The sequence below is a fragment of the Zea mays genome, chromosome 7 (assembly GCF_902167145.1).
Source record: "Zea mays cultivar B73 chromosome 7, Zm-B73-REFERENCE-NAM-5.0, whole genome shotgun sequence".
NCBI lineage: Eukaryota > Viridiplantae > Streptophyta > Magnoliopsida > Poales > Poaceae > Zea > Zea mays.
The window spans coordinates 170,805,498-170,825,380 of NC_050102.1; the positions used below are offsets into that span (position 1 = coordinate 170,805,498).

Consider the following 19,883-nt stretch of genomic DNA (forward strand, 5'->3'; position numbering starts at 1 on the left):
AAAATTTTGGTACAGCCCGAATGCAAATCAGGTGTTTACATCCTCTCACAAAAAGGAGGACATATCTCACCTGCAAGTCCACCAAATAACGTTTTAGTTGTTGTTGCTGCTGCGGGTGAGGTTTATCCTTCTTTTTGTGAGGGGTTGTAAACACGCTGGTTTGCATCCGGGCTGCACCAAATTTTTTTTCCAAACCCAACATGCTAAGTCACCAAACAAAGAGAACATATAGATAAAACGAAATTAGCGTCTGTGTATTACATCGACCACAAGCATCGAAGTGCCTCGTTGTTGTAGGTACCCTGCGTTAAAAAAACATGGCAAGAGTTTTTGCCTTTTAGTTAAGAGGGGAAGCGGGTTTTGAACATATAGTCGTCACTTTTAGCTCTTCACAGGAAACAGGTAACAGCACAAAGTCATGCCCACCCATCATGCACTCCTATTTTAACTGTTAAAGTCGTTCGTGCTATCATTACTCGTCCAAACACTTCATACACTCCTATTTTAACCTATCTTGTTTGGAGCACAAGTGTAAACCTTCTCAAATTAAAGCCAATGGAAACCATGTGCGTACATTATTCTCCTCCTACTTATAGCGCTCAGTGCTTGTTTTTACTAACAAAATTGTTTCTATGATCGACCTTTTCAGGTATGCATGCATGCAACCAAATTATAGTTCTACGCGTCTTTCACATCAAATGATGGTCGGTAACTTCTCAAACTGTCGGTGGTCGCGATGAGTACGTGTGGAGGAGGAGGAGAGCTTTACGATCAAATAATTTAACATATGGGATTCTCGATCGGTTTGCTTGATTATATTGAACCAAAAGCATGGACAGGTCCAACGAAGGCCAGCGATTATAAAGGCAAAGCAGGCAGTGACCAGAGCACACAAGAACCCGAGCACCTCAGCTCATCCTCGCAGATACGTTTCAGTTCCGGAGCGACTAGCGCGAGCGTTCAGGGATTATTTACTGAAAGAGAGAGTGTTCAGGGATTTTAGCACCTGTTCATGGCTGCTGCGTGCATCAGCCATCGCTTTCGCCACTCCAAGCTCCCGGTACTGGTCCTGGCGCTGGCGACGGTGGTGGCCGCCGCACGGGCTCAGCTGTCGCCGCCGACGTTCTACGCCTCGTCGTGCCCTGCCGCGCTCGTCACCATCAACGCCGCCGTGAGGGCTGCCGTGCTGCTGGACCGCCGCATGGGGGCCTCCCTGCTCCGGCTCCACTTCCACGACTGCTTCGTGCAGGCAAGTCACAGTCCACAGCAGCCGGTCGATACTTCGTGAACAGCTGCAAAGTCATGTAACGAGTCGTGTGTCTGCCCGTGTATGTGCGCTGTGCGCCAGGGCTGCGACGCGTCCGTTCTGCTGGACGACACGGGCAACTTCACCGGGGAGAAGAGCGCGGGCCCCAACGCGGGCTCGCTCAGGGGGTTCGGCGTCATCGACACCGTCAAGGCCCTGCTGGAGGCGCTGTGCCCGCGGACCGTGTCGTGCGCCGACATCCTCGCCGTCGCCGCCCGTGACTCTGTCGTCGCGGTACGAACGAATGGCCATCCCAGTCATGAGCCAGAGCAGTAGCATCCACTGGTCACTGAGGACGAGACTCCGGCAGTCCGATCCGTGAGAAGTGAACGCTCAGTTAACATCATTGTCTATTTGTCTTGGCGATTCTGCGTGTGCAGCTCGGAGGCCCATCGTGGACCGTGCAGCTCGGCAGGAGGGACTCCACCACGGCGAGCCTCTCCACCGCGAACACCGACCTCCCCTCGCCGGCGTCCAGCCTGAGTACCCTGCTCGCCGCATTCGCCAGGAAAGGCCTCAGCAGCACTGACATGGTCGCTCTGTCTGGTGCGTCCCTCACCGATCAATCAACCACGGATCACGCTTTCATCAGTGACCAGTCATCACCGCAGCGCCTGGCTTCACATCACAGTGATGTTATGGCATGGTCACCGACGTGACCATGCAACTACCAGTTCCCCTGTGCCTCTACTCTAACAGCGGTGGCAGCTTGGCAGTTAGCACCAGCGCGGCAGCGCCACCGCCCCACCGCCACGTACTGGTCACCACTGACACGTGAGCGGTTGCGTATGCATGATGCAGGAGCCCACACGGTGGGGCAAGCGCAGTGCCAGAACTACCAGGCCAGGATCTACAACGACGCCAACATCAACGCGGCCTTCGCGGCGTCGCTGAGGGCCGGCTGCCCGGCGTCCGGAGGGGGCGGCGCCAACGCGCCGCTGGACGCGTCCACGCCGAACGCGTTCGACAACGCGTACTACGGCGATCTGGTCGCGCAGCAGGGCCTGCTGCACTCCGATCAAGAGCTCTTCAACGGTGGCTCCACGGACGCACTGGTCAGGAGCTACGCGGCCAGCTCGGCGCGGTTCAGTAGCGACTTCGCCGCAGCCATGGTCAGGATGGGCGCCATTGGTGTCCTGACCGGGAGCAGCGGACAGGTGCGGCGCAACTGCCGGAAGGTGAACTAGCCAGCTCGCAGAATACTGCATTGTATGCATCACACTGGTGGAAGAAATTGTGTGTGCTGAGTTATCCAACCATGGTTGAACGAAGTTGTAAAGATTAAAGGGCAACGAAGTCATATAGCTTGCATTGATGTTGTCATTAAAGAAGTACACCCTCCATTTTTTTCTGCAAATACCTAGAACATTTAGGTATCACTGTAGCTCAACTTTGAGTATAAATGTAGCATATAATTATCTCTTTCATATGGTCAACAATAATATACAAATGTATTCTGTATAAGTTACAATTATTATAATAAAATTCAATTCCAAGGATCCAAACAGGTCTTACTGAAATACAGTTATCTTGGTCAATTTCCTTCCTCCTTAGGCATGAACACCACCAATGTGATTAAGTAACCAAGTTATTGTCCTTTGAAGAATATGAAATCTCATGTTATCATTCTCGATACAGCGAACTGGGAGCACCTAAAAGGCAAATAGGCGATGCCTGTAGAACACAACTTCAAACATAATTTTGGTCCAAAATAATAGTTAGTGCAAGATAAGATCAAGTCACAATGAGAAGAAGAGAGAAGTTCTCTTCACTTGATTACTCTTTCAATATATGAAATAGATTAAGAGCAATATTTCACATGATTTTGGAGAACTTAGGGAGAGGAAGAAAAAACACAAAGAGACAAACACAAGAGACACGATGATTTTTCCCGTGGTTTGGTTAAGTCTCAAATGTTTGGCTACTTCATGTTGTGATGTTCCAATGGACAAGGGTTACATCAACCCCTCTCAAGCGATCAAAAGATTAACTCTGAGTGCCATAATCTTCTTTATATCTCCTTGTATCGATTATATCCCTCTCGCAATGAATCACTACAAATTATAGTCTCTTGCAGTCGTACACAGAAATCAGAGTTACAACTTGAAACATAAGAGAGAGAGAGAGAGGAGAGAATACACACACAATAGACAAAAGTAGCTACACATCACAAGAATCAAGATCTCGAGAGCTCAGTCACATACAATATCAAGAACATCTTGGAAATGCGCCCTGACCTCTCTAAAATCACTAGAACATGTTGTGAGAGATTGTTGGAATTATTTTGTGTTGTTGGTATACTTGGGGTACTGAAGGAGGGCGCATATGAGGTCCTTTTATAGCCCAAAGAGTCCAATAGCGGTTGTTCCTTCCATGCAAAACCTGCTAAAATTGTGCTCTACTTGGGGGCACCGGATCGGTGCAGTGCACCACCAGATCGGGGCTAGAGCCCTTCCATATCTGTATGGCACCGGTCCGGTGCACCTCTGGACTAGGTGCCATGTTTGATATCCATTGTGTAGCGTGCGCCCATGGGAGTTAGACGTTACAAGCTGTCCGGTGCACCACTGAACCGACCACTATGAAAGGTATGATGATTTTTTATAAATAAAAACCCGAGACTTTGAAGTTCAGTCATACGGTGCGGCCCGATGGACACGAATCCAGTCTGGTGCGCCAGGTCGCCCAACGCCTGAGTTCTAGGCCTTTGCAAACCTGGTTAGGTGCACCATCGGACCGGTCCAGTGAGGTCCAGAAAATCCAAGTAAGGCTCTTTTGAGCCTAAATTTTTCAATTCTTTTTTACTGTTCTTGGGAACTTCTATAGGACTTAGACAAACATCGTTAGCATATAAACAAATCAACTAAACGTTGGAAACTCATATTTTTCTTGTTCTTTCACTGAGATTTGCAGTTTAGCTCAAACTAAGTCCTAAAATCATTTTTCTCACAAAAATTGAGTTAGAGATCAAATGAAAGTGCTAGAAACATAATATTAGGCATATGCAACTTACCTGAGTGTTCAAACCTCATGCTTTTATCATTTTCCCTAAGTTGCACTTTCTAGACTCATGTGAACTCTTTTGGGCTTAGTACCTTCAAATTGTACTTAAGTGGACATGTGCTCATACTCATAGCGAACAAGTTAGTATGTGTTGTGTATTCTACATTTAATCATCAAAACAGGTAGAAATGACTATCTAACCCATTTACCTTCCATGAACTTCCACATGAGATCAATTCATATGCAATCACTTAGGTCTTATTTATATATAAGGCCCTGTTTGGAATTGTAGTATTTTTGCAGTTTTGAAACAATACTATGGTATTTGATGATACTATAGTATTGGAGCTCAAAAGGTGTTTGGTTTGTACAGTCAAAACTCAGTTTTAAATACCATGGTTTACCCAAAACTGTAGTATTTTTGGAGATTTCGAAACTCCACTCAAGACCTCGGTTTTCTTCTCTTCTCTCTACATATACTTTGTTTTTTCCAATAGAACCAAACAGATCTCGGTTTTGAGCAATACTGCAGTTTTACTGTGGTAAAGCAATACTGTAGTATTTATGTCATGTACAATTGTAAACTATGGTATCTCAAAACTACAGTATTTTAAAACTGCATTTCCAAACAGGCCCTAAGTTTATAGCTGTACTTGCTTCTATTTATTTGAGCAATGCCATGAAAGTCTATTTCAATAAAGCATATTTATAGATTTATCAAACTTTTTAGTCCTTTAATTATTTTGCCATCCAACAACCAAAACCCGCTAAGAGCCCTAAAGGCACCTTTGTAACATATCGAAAATTTTATAATTATCTAGCTAAATTAAAAAGTATATATGGCTATTTTTTGTGCGAGTACATATTAGATTTTGTTGAATTTGTGGTTTTTGTCTAGCTGATTTTATTCTCTAACTGGAAATTGTAGATTGTAGGAGAAGGCTACCAGCGGCTACGGCCAGCGGATAAGATTGTGAACCGGACCTCGAGTCCATAGGCCTATTCGGCTAGCCCTATCCGAGTAGGGGAATCGATCGAGCCAGAAACAACAGCTAAGCAACACTGCAGGCTAGCAGCAGAGAGACAACAGCCACCGCCAGCCACCAGGCCAGCCCCCTCAATTGCCACGGCGCTTCGGCCGCCCGCGCCGTCCCATCGTCTCCCTCTCCTCAAAATCCCCACAAACCGCTCTCTCCCTCTCGCCTCCCGCCCCTAATTCCCATCCCCCACCTCCAAATCCCACATCACTCAAAACCCTCGCCGCGCCCCTGCTGCGCGCCCCCCCGATGGCAGCCGTCGCGTCCTCGGAGGAGGCCGTCAAGGTGAGTGACGGGGCCCTTCGTTCACAGTTGGATTTTGGTTGCGCCTGCGCGTAGAGCTGATCACTTAACAATTTCCTTCGTGGTGGGCATGCGCGAGGATGCAGGCGGCGAAGGTGCTGATGGTCGGAGCGGGTGGCATCGGCTGTGAGCTGCTCAAGACGCTCGCTCTCTCCGGATTCAGCGACATACACATCGTGAGTCTCCTCTATGCTCCGTTTCAACGTCGACGCTGGGTCTAGGTTTAGTGCCCCGCTTTGCTTGAATTGGGATTCCACAGGCCCTGTGATTGGCGTTTTGCTGGTATGTTTTGGGCTTCTAGTGGGATCTATGATAGGGATTCCGTTGACCTAGAGTCGAGAAGTGGACCTGTACTGTTCAACCCACGAGTTGCCAATCTGCTGCGCTGATGGCTTACACTGGCGCTGATGGCTTCAATGCTCTTGCTTGCAATTATACTTGTTGGGTTCTGTATTGCTCTTGCTTTTTTTATGCTGGCATGAGAAGTTTTTATTTTTTACCTTAATTACTTAGGTTCAGTGTAGTTTATAACCAGTTTATAAATGAACACATCATGGTCCTTGTTTAGGTAACCAAAGTACACATTGCACAAACCAATGTGCTTGAGATATCTGCCATTTATTTTTTGTTATCACTATGTCCCATTAGGCTGTCTATCTGCACTGTTTCCAGATTGAAGTTTGGAATATGAGATGAGACAGGAGATAGGATGGGTAAGCTATTGGAGACAGCCTTAGACTAGTTTCCGGTTGGGCTTATAAATCAAAATTATTTCTCAAGCTACAAAACCTCTACTACCTTTAGCATATCACAGGGTGATGCAGAATAAGAAAGTGTCAAGGAGGTCACGAGTTTGAATCAGTCTCCTTGCAAAATAAGAAAATTCAGAACTGTCTATAAATTTCCTTTCAGGACCCCACCTTGTGTTGGACCTTTTGGTACTTTGTGTGGCCTTTCTTTCTATTATTTGCTTCACCTATATTATATATTGTACACAGGAAAACAACCATTTATCTTACTACAAATGTCATATCATATGGAGAGAAAAAAATCTGCTGCATTTATAATTTTTCCATCATTTTGACGCCTATCATTTGACTCCTGACTCCTATTATGGATTTTTACCCCTCTCATATTTTGACGGTCGGTAAGTATGCATCTGTAAAGATTATACTCTTATCGCTGATGGTAGTAATAAAAATCTGTCTGTTTCCTCTCAGACCCTAAGTAATTCAACTTTTTTCTCTGCAGATTGATTTGGATACAATTGAAGTTAGCAATCTGAATAGACAGTTTTTGTTTCGACAGAGCCATGTTGGGCAATCAAAAGCTAAAGTGAGTTTCATGCATGACTAGAATAATTGTACATTTATTTTGTTTTACTCGTAATCACTTGATTATTCTTTTTTTTCTTACACTGTTTTATACCATTGGTGCTGCCAGGTTGCTCGGGATGCCGTGTTGAAATTTAGGCCAAATATCAATATAACACCATACCATGCGAACGTGAAGGATTCTCATTTCAATGTTGATTTTTTCAAGCAGTTTAATGTTGTTCTGAATGGTCTTGATAACTTGGATGCTAGACGCCATGTTAATCGCCTTTGCCTTGCTGCTGAAGTTCCTTTGGTTGAAAGTGGTACTACTGGTTTTTTGGGACAGGTAAGGCAACCAAATACTGCAGTTGTAGTCTCAAAGTCACCTTGACTTATGGTTTATGTTGGGTTTCAACTATAGCCTACCCCAACTTACTTCGGACTAAAGACTTTGCTGCTGCTGCTGTTGTATATGCATATAGCTGCTGCTAGCCCCATTGTTGTATCGTTGTACATTTGTACTACCCGGTCTAGGCTTCTTTTTAATATAGCCGGTAGCTCTCCTGTCTGTAGTCTCAAAGTCACCTTGACTTATGGCTTCTGTTGGGTTTCAACTATAGCCTACCCCAACTTGGTTCGGACTAAAAGACTTTGCTGCTGCTGCTGTTGTAGTATATGCATATAGCTGCTGCTAGCCCTATTGTTGTATCGTTGTACACTTGTACTACTCAGTCTATGATATTTTTTGGGACAGGTAAGGCAACCAAATACAGCAGTTGTTTTCTCAATGTTTTATAGGATGTCGATTAGACCTGCTATGTTGTATGGTGTAGAATGTTGGCCTACAAAAAGATGACATATTCAACAGATAAGTGTTGCAGAAATGCGTATGTTACATATTCAACAGATAAGAAGGGATTGAGGCAGAATGCTGATATACATGATAGGCTAGGGATAGCACCAATTGAAGAGAAACTTGTCCAATATCGGTTGAGATGGTTTGGACATGTCTAACAGAGATCTTTAGAGGTGCAAATGCGTAGTGGAATCCTAAGGCGCGACAGCAATGGGAAGAGAGAGGAAGATCGGAGTTGATATGAGGATTGAGAAGAGACAGTAAAACGAGACTTGAAAGGATGAGATATACCTAAAGATTTAGCCTTAAATAGGAGTGCTGGAAAACTGCTATCTATGTGCCCGAATTTTGACTTGTGGGTTCTGTTGGGTTTTTAATTCTAATCTATCCCAACTTGCTTGGGATTAAAAGGCTTTGTTGTTGTAGTCTTGTAGAGAGAGTACCGATAAAGTTTGCTAGATATGCTAGTCTGAACTCAATTTGATATAGCAAATTTCTTTCTTCCATGTATTTTTACTATATCTCTTTAAAATGGTCGTTTATTTAGTAGTTAGGACGTAGATTCGCCAAACTGCGAGATTCAAGCAGATTTCTGATGGTTCGATGCAATCTTTTTGTACATGTTATCTGTGCTGCATGTTCTTTTTTCTTTGGTTAATATAATAATTAGATATGTTGGATTGTGGTAGTGTGCAAACTGTGCTCTCAGAATTTGAAGCTTGAGACATTTAGTAATTTTGCAATGCTGGTGGAATACGTACAAGTCAGCGAATCACAATATCATCAGATGTGTGCATTGATTTTGTTTTGTGTCAATTTGCCATTACATCTTAGTATACATAAAGCCTGGTACATTGTTTATTCTCAGCATAACAATTGCTGTTAACTTAAATATGCCGGATATATCACTAATATTGACAAACTTAATTAATACTATTCTGCATATTACTCCAAGCTAATGCTTTGCTCAAAGTACTTTCCATTCCATATATTCCAGGTTACTGTTCATGTCAAGGGTAAAACTGAGTGCTATGAGTGTCAACCAAAGCCGGTCCCTAAATCATATCCTGTCTGCACAATTACAAGCACACCATCAAAGGTTTGGGCGAAATAGACATGGAGTTATACTGCTGTGATGGGTTCTTTGTTTAGCATTAATGACTGATTTTATCTCTTTGCAGTTTGTTCATTGCATCGTTTGGGCGAAAGACCTACTTTTTGCAAAGCTATTTGGTGATAAAAACCAGGATAATGATCTTAATGTGCACTCCAAAGATGATACCAGTTCAAAAACAGATGTTTTTGAAAGGAGTGTAGATGAAGATCTTGGGCAATACGCCCAGAGAATATATGACCATGTATTTGGTTACAACATTGAAGTTGCCTTGGATAATAAGGAAACTTGGAAGAATCGAAGAAAGCCAAACCCAATATACATCAGAGATGCATTGCCTGAAGACGCTGTTCAGCAAAATGGCCGCTCTCTGGATCACATACATGAGGAGCATGATCCGTCTGCTATGGTATCCCTAGGCCTTAGAAATTCGCAAGAGACATGGAGTCTTGCTGACAATTCAAGAGTGTTCTTGGAGGCTTTAAAATTATTTTTTGAGAAAAGAGAGAAGGTTCATACACATTTTTTACGGAGTTGCATGTTATCTTAAAGAATTTTCATATAGAAATTATTCCAGGCTTGATTTTTTCTTTCAGGAAATAGGGAGTCTTATTTTTGACAAAGATGACCAATTGGCTGTCGAGTTTGTTACTGCTGCAGCAAATATCAGAGCTTCCTCTTTTGGAATACCATTGCATAGCCTTTTTGAAGCTAAAGGTGTTGCTGGAAATATAGTTCATGCTGTGGCAACTACCAATGCTATAATAGCTGGTCTAATCGTCATCGAGGCAATCAAAGTGCTCAAGGGTGATCATCAAGATTATAGGTAACAACATTCTAATCCTGTCACATTGTATTCCTTGCACCAATTTCTATCCAACATTTGCCCTTCATGTCAAAGGGAACGTATCAGGGGCTACCAAACCAATTAGTGCAACCAAGACACAAGGATGGAGGTGAGAGGACCTTTTTTTTTAAATATTTAGAGAAAGGTGGGAGGGTTGTTTTGACAAATTATAACAGCCCTCCTAGCTGTATCTGAATATTTTTAAAAAGGTCTTCCCATCTCCATCCTTGTTTCTTGATTGCACCAGTTTGACGGTTTCACCAATTGGTTCGGTTGCATTGCACCTGATACGTTCCTCATGTCAAATGTTTAGTTTTTGTTTATGCTTGTTTCTTAAGAGTCAAATTGGTGAAATATCTAGAGTTCTAGACTAAAACGGAACTTTTTTTAATATGCCATTGTATATAATTTACAATGTTGATTTCCTATAGTTTTTGAGCATGTATAAAAAAAGTAATGTAACTTCATGGTTCATGTTTTACAGAATGACATATTGTCTTGAGCATCCATCAAGGAAGATGCTCTTGATGCCTGTCGAGCCTTTTGAACCTAGTAAATCATGCTACGTCTGCTCTGAGGTATGTACTTCTCCAGTTAGGCTTTTGTTACATTCTATCTGTTTCTTCAACACTGACATGAAGTATAACTGAATACAACAGACCCCACTTGTTCTGGAGGTTAATACTAAGACAACAAAGCTCCGGGAAGTCATTGAAAAAGTTATAAAAAGCAAACTTGGAATGAACCTCCCTTTGATAATGGTTGGTGCCACGCTAGTTTTTGAGGATGGTGAAGATTTGGAAGAGGATGAAATTGCAAATTATGCTTTAAACCTCGAAAAGGTTCTGTGAAACTACCATATACTTTCTAAGTTATTTTTCCTGTTCAAGAAAAGTCATTTGCATGCACTGTGACATATATTATAAAAATCTTATTTCTTAAAATTTTGCAGCCCTCTGTTGTGTTCATAACCAGCTTAGTTGATTTGTATAAACTTAAATTTTAAGCTTGCATCCTTTAATTGTGTACTTGTTTATGCTCTGCTTAGTTGATCCACCATTGCAGGTCTTGGCTGAACTTCCAGCTCCAGTTCTAAATGGTACAACACTTACAGTCGAGGATTTTCATCAAGAACTAAAATGCAGTATCAACATCAAACACAGGTTCTTTTCCTTTCTGTTAACTATGCACCCTATACTTTCATAGTTCCATTTCTTTGGAAACCTTGGTTGTTGGTCTCTGTGTACCTTGTAGTCATCAGTATCAACATCAAACACAGGTTCTTTTCCTTTCTGTTAACTATGCACCCTATACTTTCATAGTTCCATTTCTTTGGAAACCTTGGTTGTTGGTCTCTGTGTACCTTGTAGTCATCTAAAGAAACTAGAGCTGCATAGTATTATGTAACTTTGCGCTTGTATTGAATTAACCTTGCTTCTATGGTAGATGCGTAATGAGATATGCCATATCTTACACTCATCTACAGAAACTAGAGCTGCATGGTATTATTTAGCTTGCCTTTTTTTTAACGAACCTTGCTTCTATGCTAGATATGTAATGAGATATGCCATACCTTAAACTCACATGCAGAAACTAGAGCTGCATGGTTTTGTGTAACTTCCGTATTTCGAATTAACCTTGCTTCTATGCTAGATACATAATGAGATATTCCATTTCTATGATTACTGGACACAAAATTGCTTGTCCTACAGATACAAAATGGTATCCATATGCTACAATTCTGTATCTTCATCAATTGAATGGTCAATGCAGGGACGAGTTTGATGAAGAAAAGGAGCCTGACGGAATGGTTCTTGCTGGGTGGTCTGGCCCAGTTGATAAGCAAATTACCAGTAATGGTGAGAATAGATCAGTTCCATCTTCATCCAATACAGAAGATGTTGATGGTACTGCCGAGGATATATCAGTGAAGCCTGGAATGAAGCGTAAACTGAACGAAATATTAGAGGCAAAGGAGAATTTAGATGCTCTTGAGAATCCTTCGGATGTTGATTCCAGCGGCACTCAAGTTGTTGAAGACGATGACAACGATGACCTTGTTATGTTTGATGAGGACCCAAGGCAAGACAAGAAGATGAGATTGCAATAGCATCCTGTTGCGGTGATAACAGCTCTTGACTCCCGGCATCATGGCTAACACATTGTTCGACTTCGATCATACCATCTTTGATAAGTCATCTATGTGGTGATGTGCTAGGTTGATGTTGAGACATTGGTAGCAATGCCCGGGACACTTTTTGGCCTCAGATACTGGCCTGTAGGATTGTAATTTGTAGGTTTTAGGCACGAGCAACGGAACCACTGAGCAATCTGTCATGTTAATTGTTAAGTACTTAAGTGGCACTGTGTCTGGAAATATGTAATCCTGTAATCTTCTTAGTGCTACGCTATATGCTAGAAACAACGCCTGGGTTTAGAAGCTATCCCTGATTTCCTGTATTTTGGACCGCTTTTTGAAGGAATATCATTCATAGGATATCCGCATGGTACTTCTTATCTGAATGTCAAATACCATGTTTGGTTGCTATTTTTCTATGCACCTAGATCTACGAATACTAGACGTCAATAAAAGTTGTGTATCTAGAATAGTCAAAATTATCAATAAATTGAAAGGGATGGAGTACTGTAATTGTTTTCATCCTCGCATTCTGTTATTTGTCGATAGAATCTGTTATAAGATAATGCATTTTCAACAAATTACTATCTCTAGTACTGAAAACTGCTATCTGATTACTCCGTTTTATAATGCAATACGTTATGACTATATTCTGCGTGGTGTCCATTCTTAAATTTTGGAGAGTGATTTCAAGAGTCGTTTAATGTAGGTACATATGTCATTTGTGTTTAGCTTTAGGGGGTGTTTGGTTTGTAGGGACTAATTTTTAGTCCCTACATTTTATTCCATTTTAGTTACAAAATTATCAAATATAGAAATTAAAACTCTATTTTAGTTTCTATATTTGCCAATTTATATACTAAAATAGAACAAAATGAAGGGACTAAACATTAGTCCCTAGAAACTAAACACCCCCTTAGCAGAGTGATTTCAAGAGAGTCGTTTAATGTAGGTACATATGTCACTTGTGTTTAGCTTTAGCAGAGTGATTTCAAGAGAAAGAGAATCTCCTTAATTTTGTATTCCAAGATAAATGACGGATTGAGTGCGTTCCAAAATTCCTCGTCCCATTCTCAGTACCTGAAAGAAGTAAAAATATCAAAATAACTACCCTCCAAATGCGGTGATCCATTTCCTTAATAACATTCACTTGTAAGGGGATTAAGAAGGATTAAATCTCTTCCTATTTAAATTTAAATAGAAAGAAATTTATCCCTATCCACCTCTAACTGAACACGCTCTAAAGATATAAAAAAAATCTCACATAAAATCAACACAAGGTTACACGAAACTAGTCCAACGACTCATGAAATCGGCATCTCACGTTTCCAAAAACAAAATAAAAATCGGCCTATCATATTCCAGAAAACAAAATAAAAATCGGTATCCCACATTTCCTAAACTAAAATAAAAATCAGTATCCCAACTCCAAGAACGGGAACATTATCCATCCGTATCAAATAACCTCTAGCTCTGATGAGGAAAAACATCCCGATCCCAACTTCTCAAGCAGACGAATAAGAAATGAAGAAATCCATCAATGCAGTAAAATCTGCATTAGTTTTCGGCCGCTGGCGCTCTTCTGGATCCCCTCGAAGAACGACGCACCCCTCATGTGGCAGACGAGCGTGCAGACCACGACGCCGAGGAGAAATGCCGCAAGACGCCGGAGCCCGCTGCCTCGCCTGCTCCGCCGTGTCCCCAACACCGCGGCCCATACGTCGAGCACCTGGCCCAGGCCGGACGCGTTCCAGGCCTCCGCGAGCGCCACGAACCTGTCGCCGCCGAGCGCCAGGGCGAGCGCGACCGCGGCGACCTCCTCGGCCCGTGTCTTTCTCCTCCTGCCCAACCTCAACCACCCGCCGCCCCCGCCGCCGGGAAGAACGATGAGGGGGCGCGGGCGGGGAAGCATGCGGCGCAGGGAGGTGGAGACGAGGCGGCGGAGGGGCAGCGGCGGAAATGCGACGGTCTTGGTTTTGGGCTTCGGGCGTCGGCGGCGGCCGCCGCCGCCACGGCTGCAGCTGATGGTGGTGGAGACGGGGTCGGCGAGGGAGAGGCGTGGGGGTCGGAGGAGTTGGGGTTGGAGCATCGTGCGAACTCGGGCGATGGATGGGTGAAGGGAAGGCTGTGAGCCTGTGACTTGCAATCGTCTAGGCGTTTTCCCGGTGACCAATGCGGTGCGGACGCTCGGGCAGAGGGAGACAGGTGGATGATGCTTTCAAACTAATTTGGATCCGCAGGACCACGAGAATTTTATAGCGTCAAACTAATTTTCTGCAAATTCGTGAAATCTTTTGCCAAACGGGGCTGCATCTGGCATTGGTCTGGCCGTCTGGGCCATCGAACCCATCAAACAGACGATTTTGCCTCGTTGATGATCCAGGAAAGCAGGGGTGAACAGAAGGGGGAAAAATAAATAAAAGAGCAGCAACTGTACATATCTGCAGGCTATCTCCAACAGAGCGTGTATAAAACTTTTTTGCATTATAAATCACATTGTTTATATAGTAGAGTTTGAAATAGGGTAACTAGGAAGCCTATGAAGCGCAAAACATTAAAAATTGATGTGAAAAATTCAATGATGAGCAATACAGTTACAAAATGTATGTAGTCGTTTTGGGGCACATGAAATATGAAAACAGCTTTCTGTGTTTCAATTTGCTAACAGAAATGTGAAAACAACAATTGGAAGTAAGAAAAAAACCCGTCCTGTCTATTATGCCGATGGTGTAGGGGGGAATGCTGCCCTTTGCCCTTTGTGCAATGCACATCTCTTCCTCCCTTCAATCGGCATATTCATACAACGTGAACCGTCCGACGTACGGGCGCCACAGGTACAGGGCCATCCTGAGCTTCTGGAAAACGAAGCAGCAGTGACCTCTACTCCACTGTCCTTCTCAGTCCTTTCCATTCCTGCAATTGACACCATTTTGCAGGACCTGTTATCTGTCATTGCTGTTATCTGAGATCCCAAGCCTCTTCTTGATGGATGTGCGCTCGCCGGTTTCCTCTGTGATTTGAGCAGCTCAAACCACATTCTCCCAGAAGGCTGCTGCTCCTGAGACTCAGAGTCAGCATGGAAGAAGGCCTTCTCTTCTAAGATACAAGCATCCCTAGAAACTTCTTGTGTTCCATCTTCTGTAGAAGCTTCTCCAGTATTCACCTTTTGTGATTCCAAATTATCGCTTTGCCTCTGAGGTTCTTTCAGAGTTGTAGACATATTTTTGGGCCGTATTTCGCTTTCCTGTTTTGGGACCGAGCTGTCCAAATCTTCAGTTAGGCAAAACTCAGTAATTGCAATCCCAACTTGGCAAGGATGGCTAGTAGGCGAACTTTTTGGGCTGCCTTTGACTCTTTTACCTTTGTGTAAGCTGCACCTCTTTCTTCCATGAACTGGGTGCTCCAGACAAAAACCATCTTCCAGCAGCACTCCACAGACAGAGTTAGAATCATGTATCGGCACAGTTCTCCGTTTTGTAACATCGAACTTTTTTACTTGGTATCCTTTGGACTTCCTTCTATGTGCTTGTCTATTTGCATAGGGAATACCAGTTATCCCACCTTCACTGTTGTTAGGGTTTACTAACTGAGGTCTGAAACGAACGATTGTACGAACCCTTGGGAGCATACTTTTAATTATGCTAGGCGAGGTGTTAGCTGGCCCACTTCCCTTTATATTTATACCTGCTTTCTGTCCAAATATTTTTTGTTTCATGTCACTTACTCTGCTAAGTAGAGACCTATGGTTGGCTGCTCGCAGTTCTAACTTATGCAGTATTTCTTGCCGGCGACAAGCACCATTCTGAAGCTTGTTCCATGCATAATCAAATACTCTCAGGAGTAGTGCTTCAGTCTTCTCAGCTTCTTGTTTATTGTCCATCTATTTGTTTTCAATAGTAGAAAGGACAAGAAAGAATTGAAAATGTTAAGATCACTCATAGTATAACTAAATCACGATATTAACTGCTAAGGTGAAAAGGACAACTGGGAATTCATAACTCACCCTCTCTGTTTTTATAAAACAATTATATAAATATCGAGGCATTTTCTTACATCCATTACGCCTTATTTCAAAAACAAAATAATCTCATCCGATCAAATATGCATAAGAAAGGAATGCGTGTGCGTGTAGGGGTGTGGGATTAATTCAATTTCCACTCCAATCCATGTGTATTTGTTGTACATCTCGATATTAAAACATAGAGAAAGTCTAGTTAGGGAAAGCGATGGCACAAATATGTACAATAAGTAATTTTCCATGAACAGGTGATCAAGTTAGATTGTATTCATGTGGAGCAACATATTGATAGTTCAACTTTAGTTAAATGCAATTCTGAATGTGACACTGCAGGAAGCATAGAAGGTAAGACACTGTAAGCAACGAGACTCTTACTTTTATTGAGAGGATGACACTACGGATAGGCGCAATTTTCTGTTAATTGTAAGCAACGGGACTCTTACTCCCATTGAGAGAATGACACTACGAGTTGGAGAAATTTCTGATTATTTTTTCTCAAACACTACACAATGTCATACCCAACTAAAGGTTGGGGATACATATTTATAGCGCTAGGGGCTGCACTACACACTACACAAAGGTGTTGTCCTCTAGATGCTAAAGTGCAGTAAAAAAACTGAAGCACAAGGTGCACACAAAGATGTTGTCCTCTAGATGCTAAAGCACAAGATGCTGTCCTCTAGATAAAGTGCAGTAAAAAACTGCAGCACAAGGTGCTGATATCCTAGCTGCAGTACTCCACTGTCCTGCAGTCAAAAGACTAAGATGATGCTGCCGTTGTCCTTCCCATCCACTGACCTGACCACAGGACTTATTCCAACAGACCCATGTAGCAGGAAGTATTTTTATTACTCTATGTACAGAAGCTAAGACCTAAGAGCAAACCATATAAAAGTTCAACTGCTAAACAAGAATGATAATTATTTACGAGAAATCAAGCAAAGTGTACATCCAGCAGGAACCAATGTGAATGAATTAAATGAGCAACCTTTTTTTATTGAAAACAAGAGGGGAGACTCCCCTACTGAATTTTATTCAAAGAAAAGCTTATATACAAGCAACAAAGGATAAAAACAAAGAAAACAAAACAAAAGAAGAGAAACTACAGAATTATCTAGCTATTGTTGAATAGGTGTAGCATAACTTCTTCTTGCTCTATGGATAACCATAAGAAGCTCCATCTTGAAAAAGCACTTGCAATTTTACACTAGTGGTAGAATATTTTTAAAAATCTAATCATTTCGGCATTTCCAAACACTCCACACCCCGAGGATGATTATTTCCATGAAAAAGGCACATCAATCTGCCTTCTTGGTATGTTTGTAGCTCTTTGAGGGCAGTTTATTAAAGGCCCTGTTATGCTAATATAATTCCAGCAACCACCATAACATTTATCAGCAGTTCAGACAAAATCGTGTGAACAAATATATATAGATATAATATCACTCTTTCAGCTGAACATAATGCTATCTATGTGTGGTTGGCTACTTAACTATCGTTGGCATCTACATCATAGGGTTCATTGCTGTTTAGAAACCTTCAAACTAGACTCTCATTCAGAACTCAAACATCATTGGCATGTTAATGCACACCACTACACTTGCACAATACAAGAGTTCAACCACCCCGCAGATTCTACAATGGTGAAGGGATCAATGGAAATGATTACCAGCGCACATCGAAACACGACGGAGTAGCCTCTGGAGAACACTTCTCTGAAGAGTCCAGGACCCTCGGCGAGCGCATTCGCCGCATCTCTATCAGAAGAGCCCGGCGAGTTCGTAGTGTCCAGATGCGACCCCGAGCGGCCATACTGCTGCAGCCTCGCCCGGACACTGTCGGCCTGGCCGAGGTACACCACGACGACGCCTCGCGCGTCACGCCTCCGGGACCTGACGCCCTCGTCGGCCGCGCAGGCAACGCCTAGCTCGTAGAGGCCGGGGAAGTTGTCCGGGAGGTTGCGGATGCGGTACCTCTGGACCCCTTCCTTGCCGGCGGCGTGGTCCCTCCAGTCCGACGGCCCGACAAGGACCTGGAAAAGGGATAATATGTGAGAGGTTGAGGCGCAGATGGGGCGCGAACCAAGAACCCGGAATTTCCACCGGGTTTTCGAAGGCGAGATGAAGAATTGGCCGTCGGGGAGCCAGATCCCGTGAACTGTATCATGCCCTCATCCAGCTCGCGACAGAAATAGGAGCAGATGGCAAGATGGAGAGCTCGTGAGGCTGGGAGGACGCACCTTCCATGGGGAAAAGAGGGAGTCGTGCTTGGTGCGGGGGCAGTCTTCCCGCTTCAGCCTGGAGGTTACAGGTGCGACGGGCGCAGGCATCGGTCTGACGGACCTGATCCCGTGGCCGGTTTCTGGCAGTCGGGCTCAGCGCCGCCGCTGCCGCTGCCGCTGCCGCACCATCGGCATGGGCATGGCCGCCGGGAGCGGTCTGTTTTGAAAATCTGGGTTCGTTAGATTGGACTGGCACCTGACAGTGAACGCAGCGGTGGGTCATGGGTTCCAACAACTTGAGCCGGGCTTTGTTGAGTTGTGGCTATGGATGGGAAAAACATGTAGGGCTAGTTTGGGAACTACATTTTTACAAGTGATTTATATTTTCTCAAGAGAAAATAAATAATTTTATATAGGAAAATGAAAATTTTGTGAGAAAATGAGGTTTCCAAACTAGCACCCGTTTCGAATACTTTTTTTTCTGGATCGTTTACGTTGGTTACTTTTCAGTTTCCGGGCGAAAACAGATAGGTTATAAACGGTTTAACCTTTTGTTCGTTCGCTTTTATTGTTACCGTTTTATTTAGAGAAAATACAATTTTTTCATACCGTAATTTGGTTTCGGCACACTAGCAGCCCAAACCGGCAAGCCCAAGGCCCAGCCTCCTTGGCAGGCTTTCGGCCTTCAACAGCCGTTGCTGCACTGCTGCGACTGCAACTCCAGGCCGACGGACTCCAGCACGGCCACGGAAGGCAGCGGCCGACGAGGCAGTGTACTCTAATTCCTCCTATAGCATACTATATTTTTTTTAGAGTTGAGAATAATTTTATTATTCCAGCCGCTGCATAACAACACGTAAGTGTCCACGAATAGATAATGTCTTACATTCCACCACAAAATAAAACCAAACAAATACACAAAGATAAACCACACGAACTTATTATAGGCAAATGCGATTACTGAAGTTCCAGCCAATGTTTACAAAAATTTACATTATTGTCACCTTCAGTTGGCGACACCCCAACCTAACTTACGCTCTGGCGTCTTCCTTTAGTAGTGCCGGGGACCATAATTAGGGGTACCCTCAAGACGCCTAATTCTCAGCTGGTAACCCTCATCAGCATAAAGCTGCAGAGGCCTGATGGGTGCGATTAAGTCAGGGATCAGTCCATACGAGTGACTCGATCACACTTCACCCGAGCCTAGCCTCGGACTCGGGCAGCCGACCTCGAGGGACTTCCGTCTCGCCCGAGGCCCCCCTTTTAACGGCGGACACATCTCCGGCTCGCCCGAGGCCTTGGCTTCGCTAAGAAGCAACCCTGACTAAATCGCCGCACCGACTGACCAAGTTGCAGGAGCATTTAACGCAAAGGTGGCCTGACACCTCTATCCTGACGTGCGCCCCCCGGCAGAGCCGAAGTGACCGCCGTCACTCCGCCGCTCCACTGACCGGTCTGACAGAAGGACAGCGCCGCCTGCGCCACTCCGACTGCAGTGCCACTCGACAGAGTGAGTCTGACAGGCAGTCAGGCCTTGCCAAGAGGCGCCATAGGAAACTCCGCTCCGCCCGACCCCAGGGCTCGGACTCAGGTTAAGACCCGGAAGACGGTGAACTCCACTCCGCCCGACTCCAGGGCTCGGACTCGGGCTAAGACCCGGAAGACGACGAACTCCGCTCCGCCCGACCCCAGGGCTCGGACTCGGGCTAAGACCCGGAAGACGGC

General features: G+C 44.0%; 4 protein-coding genes across 4 annotated transcripts; 2 read left to right on the plus strand and 2 right to left on the minus strand.

Moving 5' to 3' along the window:
- Positions 1-893: 893 nt before the first annotated feature.
- LOC123689090 (peroxidase 70) lies at positions 894-2,770 on the plus strand. The gene is made up of 4 exons (NM_001398828.1): positions 894-1,249; positions 1,349-1,540; positions 1,687-1,852; positions 2,108-2,770. Exons 1-4 carry the CDS (start codon positions 1,013-1,015, stop codon positions 2,491-2,493), a joined length of 981 nt encoding a protein of 326 aa, NP_001385757.1. The 5' UTR covers positions 894-1,012; the 3' UTR covers positions 2,494-2,770.
- A 2,688-nt stretch (positions 2,771-5,458) lies between these two features.
- On the plus strand, positions 5,459-12,291 carry LOC100278764 (uncharacterized). The gene is made up of 11 exons (NM_001151935.2): positions 5,459-5,631; positions 5,736-5,825; positions 6,901-6,984; positions 7,093-7,311; positions 8,819-8,920; positions 9,003-9,446; positions 9,532-9,761; positions 10,267-10,360; positions 10,442-10,624; positions 10,848-10,945; positions 11,556-12,291. The coding sequence occupies exons 1-11, from the start codon at positions 5,596-5,598 to the stop codon at positions 11,890-11,892; spliced, it is 1,917 nt and encodes a 638-aa protein (NP_001145407.2). The 5' UTR covers positions 5,459-5,595; the 3' UTR covers positions 11,893-12,291.
- Positions 12,292-13,164: 873 nt separating this feature from the next.
- On the minus strand, positions 13,165-14,239 carry LOC103643050 (uncharacterized). Its single transcript, XM_020541024.3, has one exon. The coding sequence runs from the start codon at positions 14,006-14,008 to the stop codon at positions 13,457-13,459; it is 552 nt and encodes a 183-aa protein (XP_020396613.1). The 5' UTR covers positions 14,009-14,239; the 3' UTR covers positions 13,165-13,456.
- Positions 14,240-14,459: 220 nt separating this feature from the next.
- LOC100191878 (uncharacterized) lies at positions 14,460-18,340 on the minus strand. Its single transcript, NM_001137302.2, has 3 exons — positions 18,177-18,340; positions 17,607-17,969; positions 14,460-15,799 (listed from the first exon to the last, which is right to left on the minus strand). The coding sequence occupies exons 1-3, from the start codon at positions 18,264-18,266 to the stop codon at positions 14,636-14,638; spliced, it is 1,617 nt and encodes a 538-aa protein (NP_001130774.2). The 5' UTR covers positions 18,267-18,340; the 3' UTR covers positions 14,460-14,635.
- Between the last annotated feature and the right edge of the window lie 1,543 nt (positions 18,341-19,883).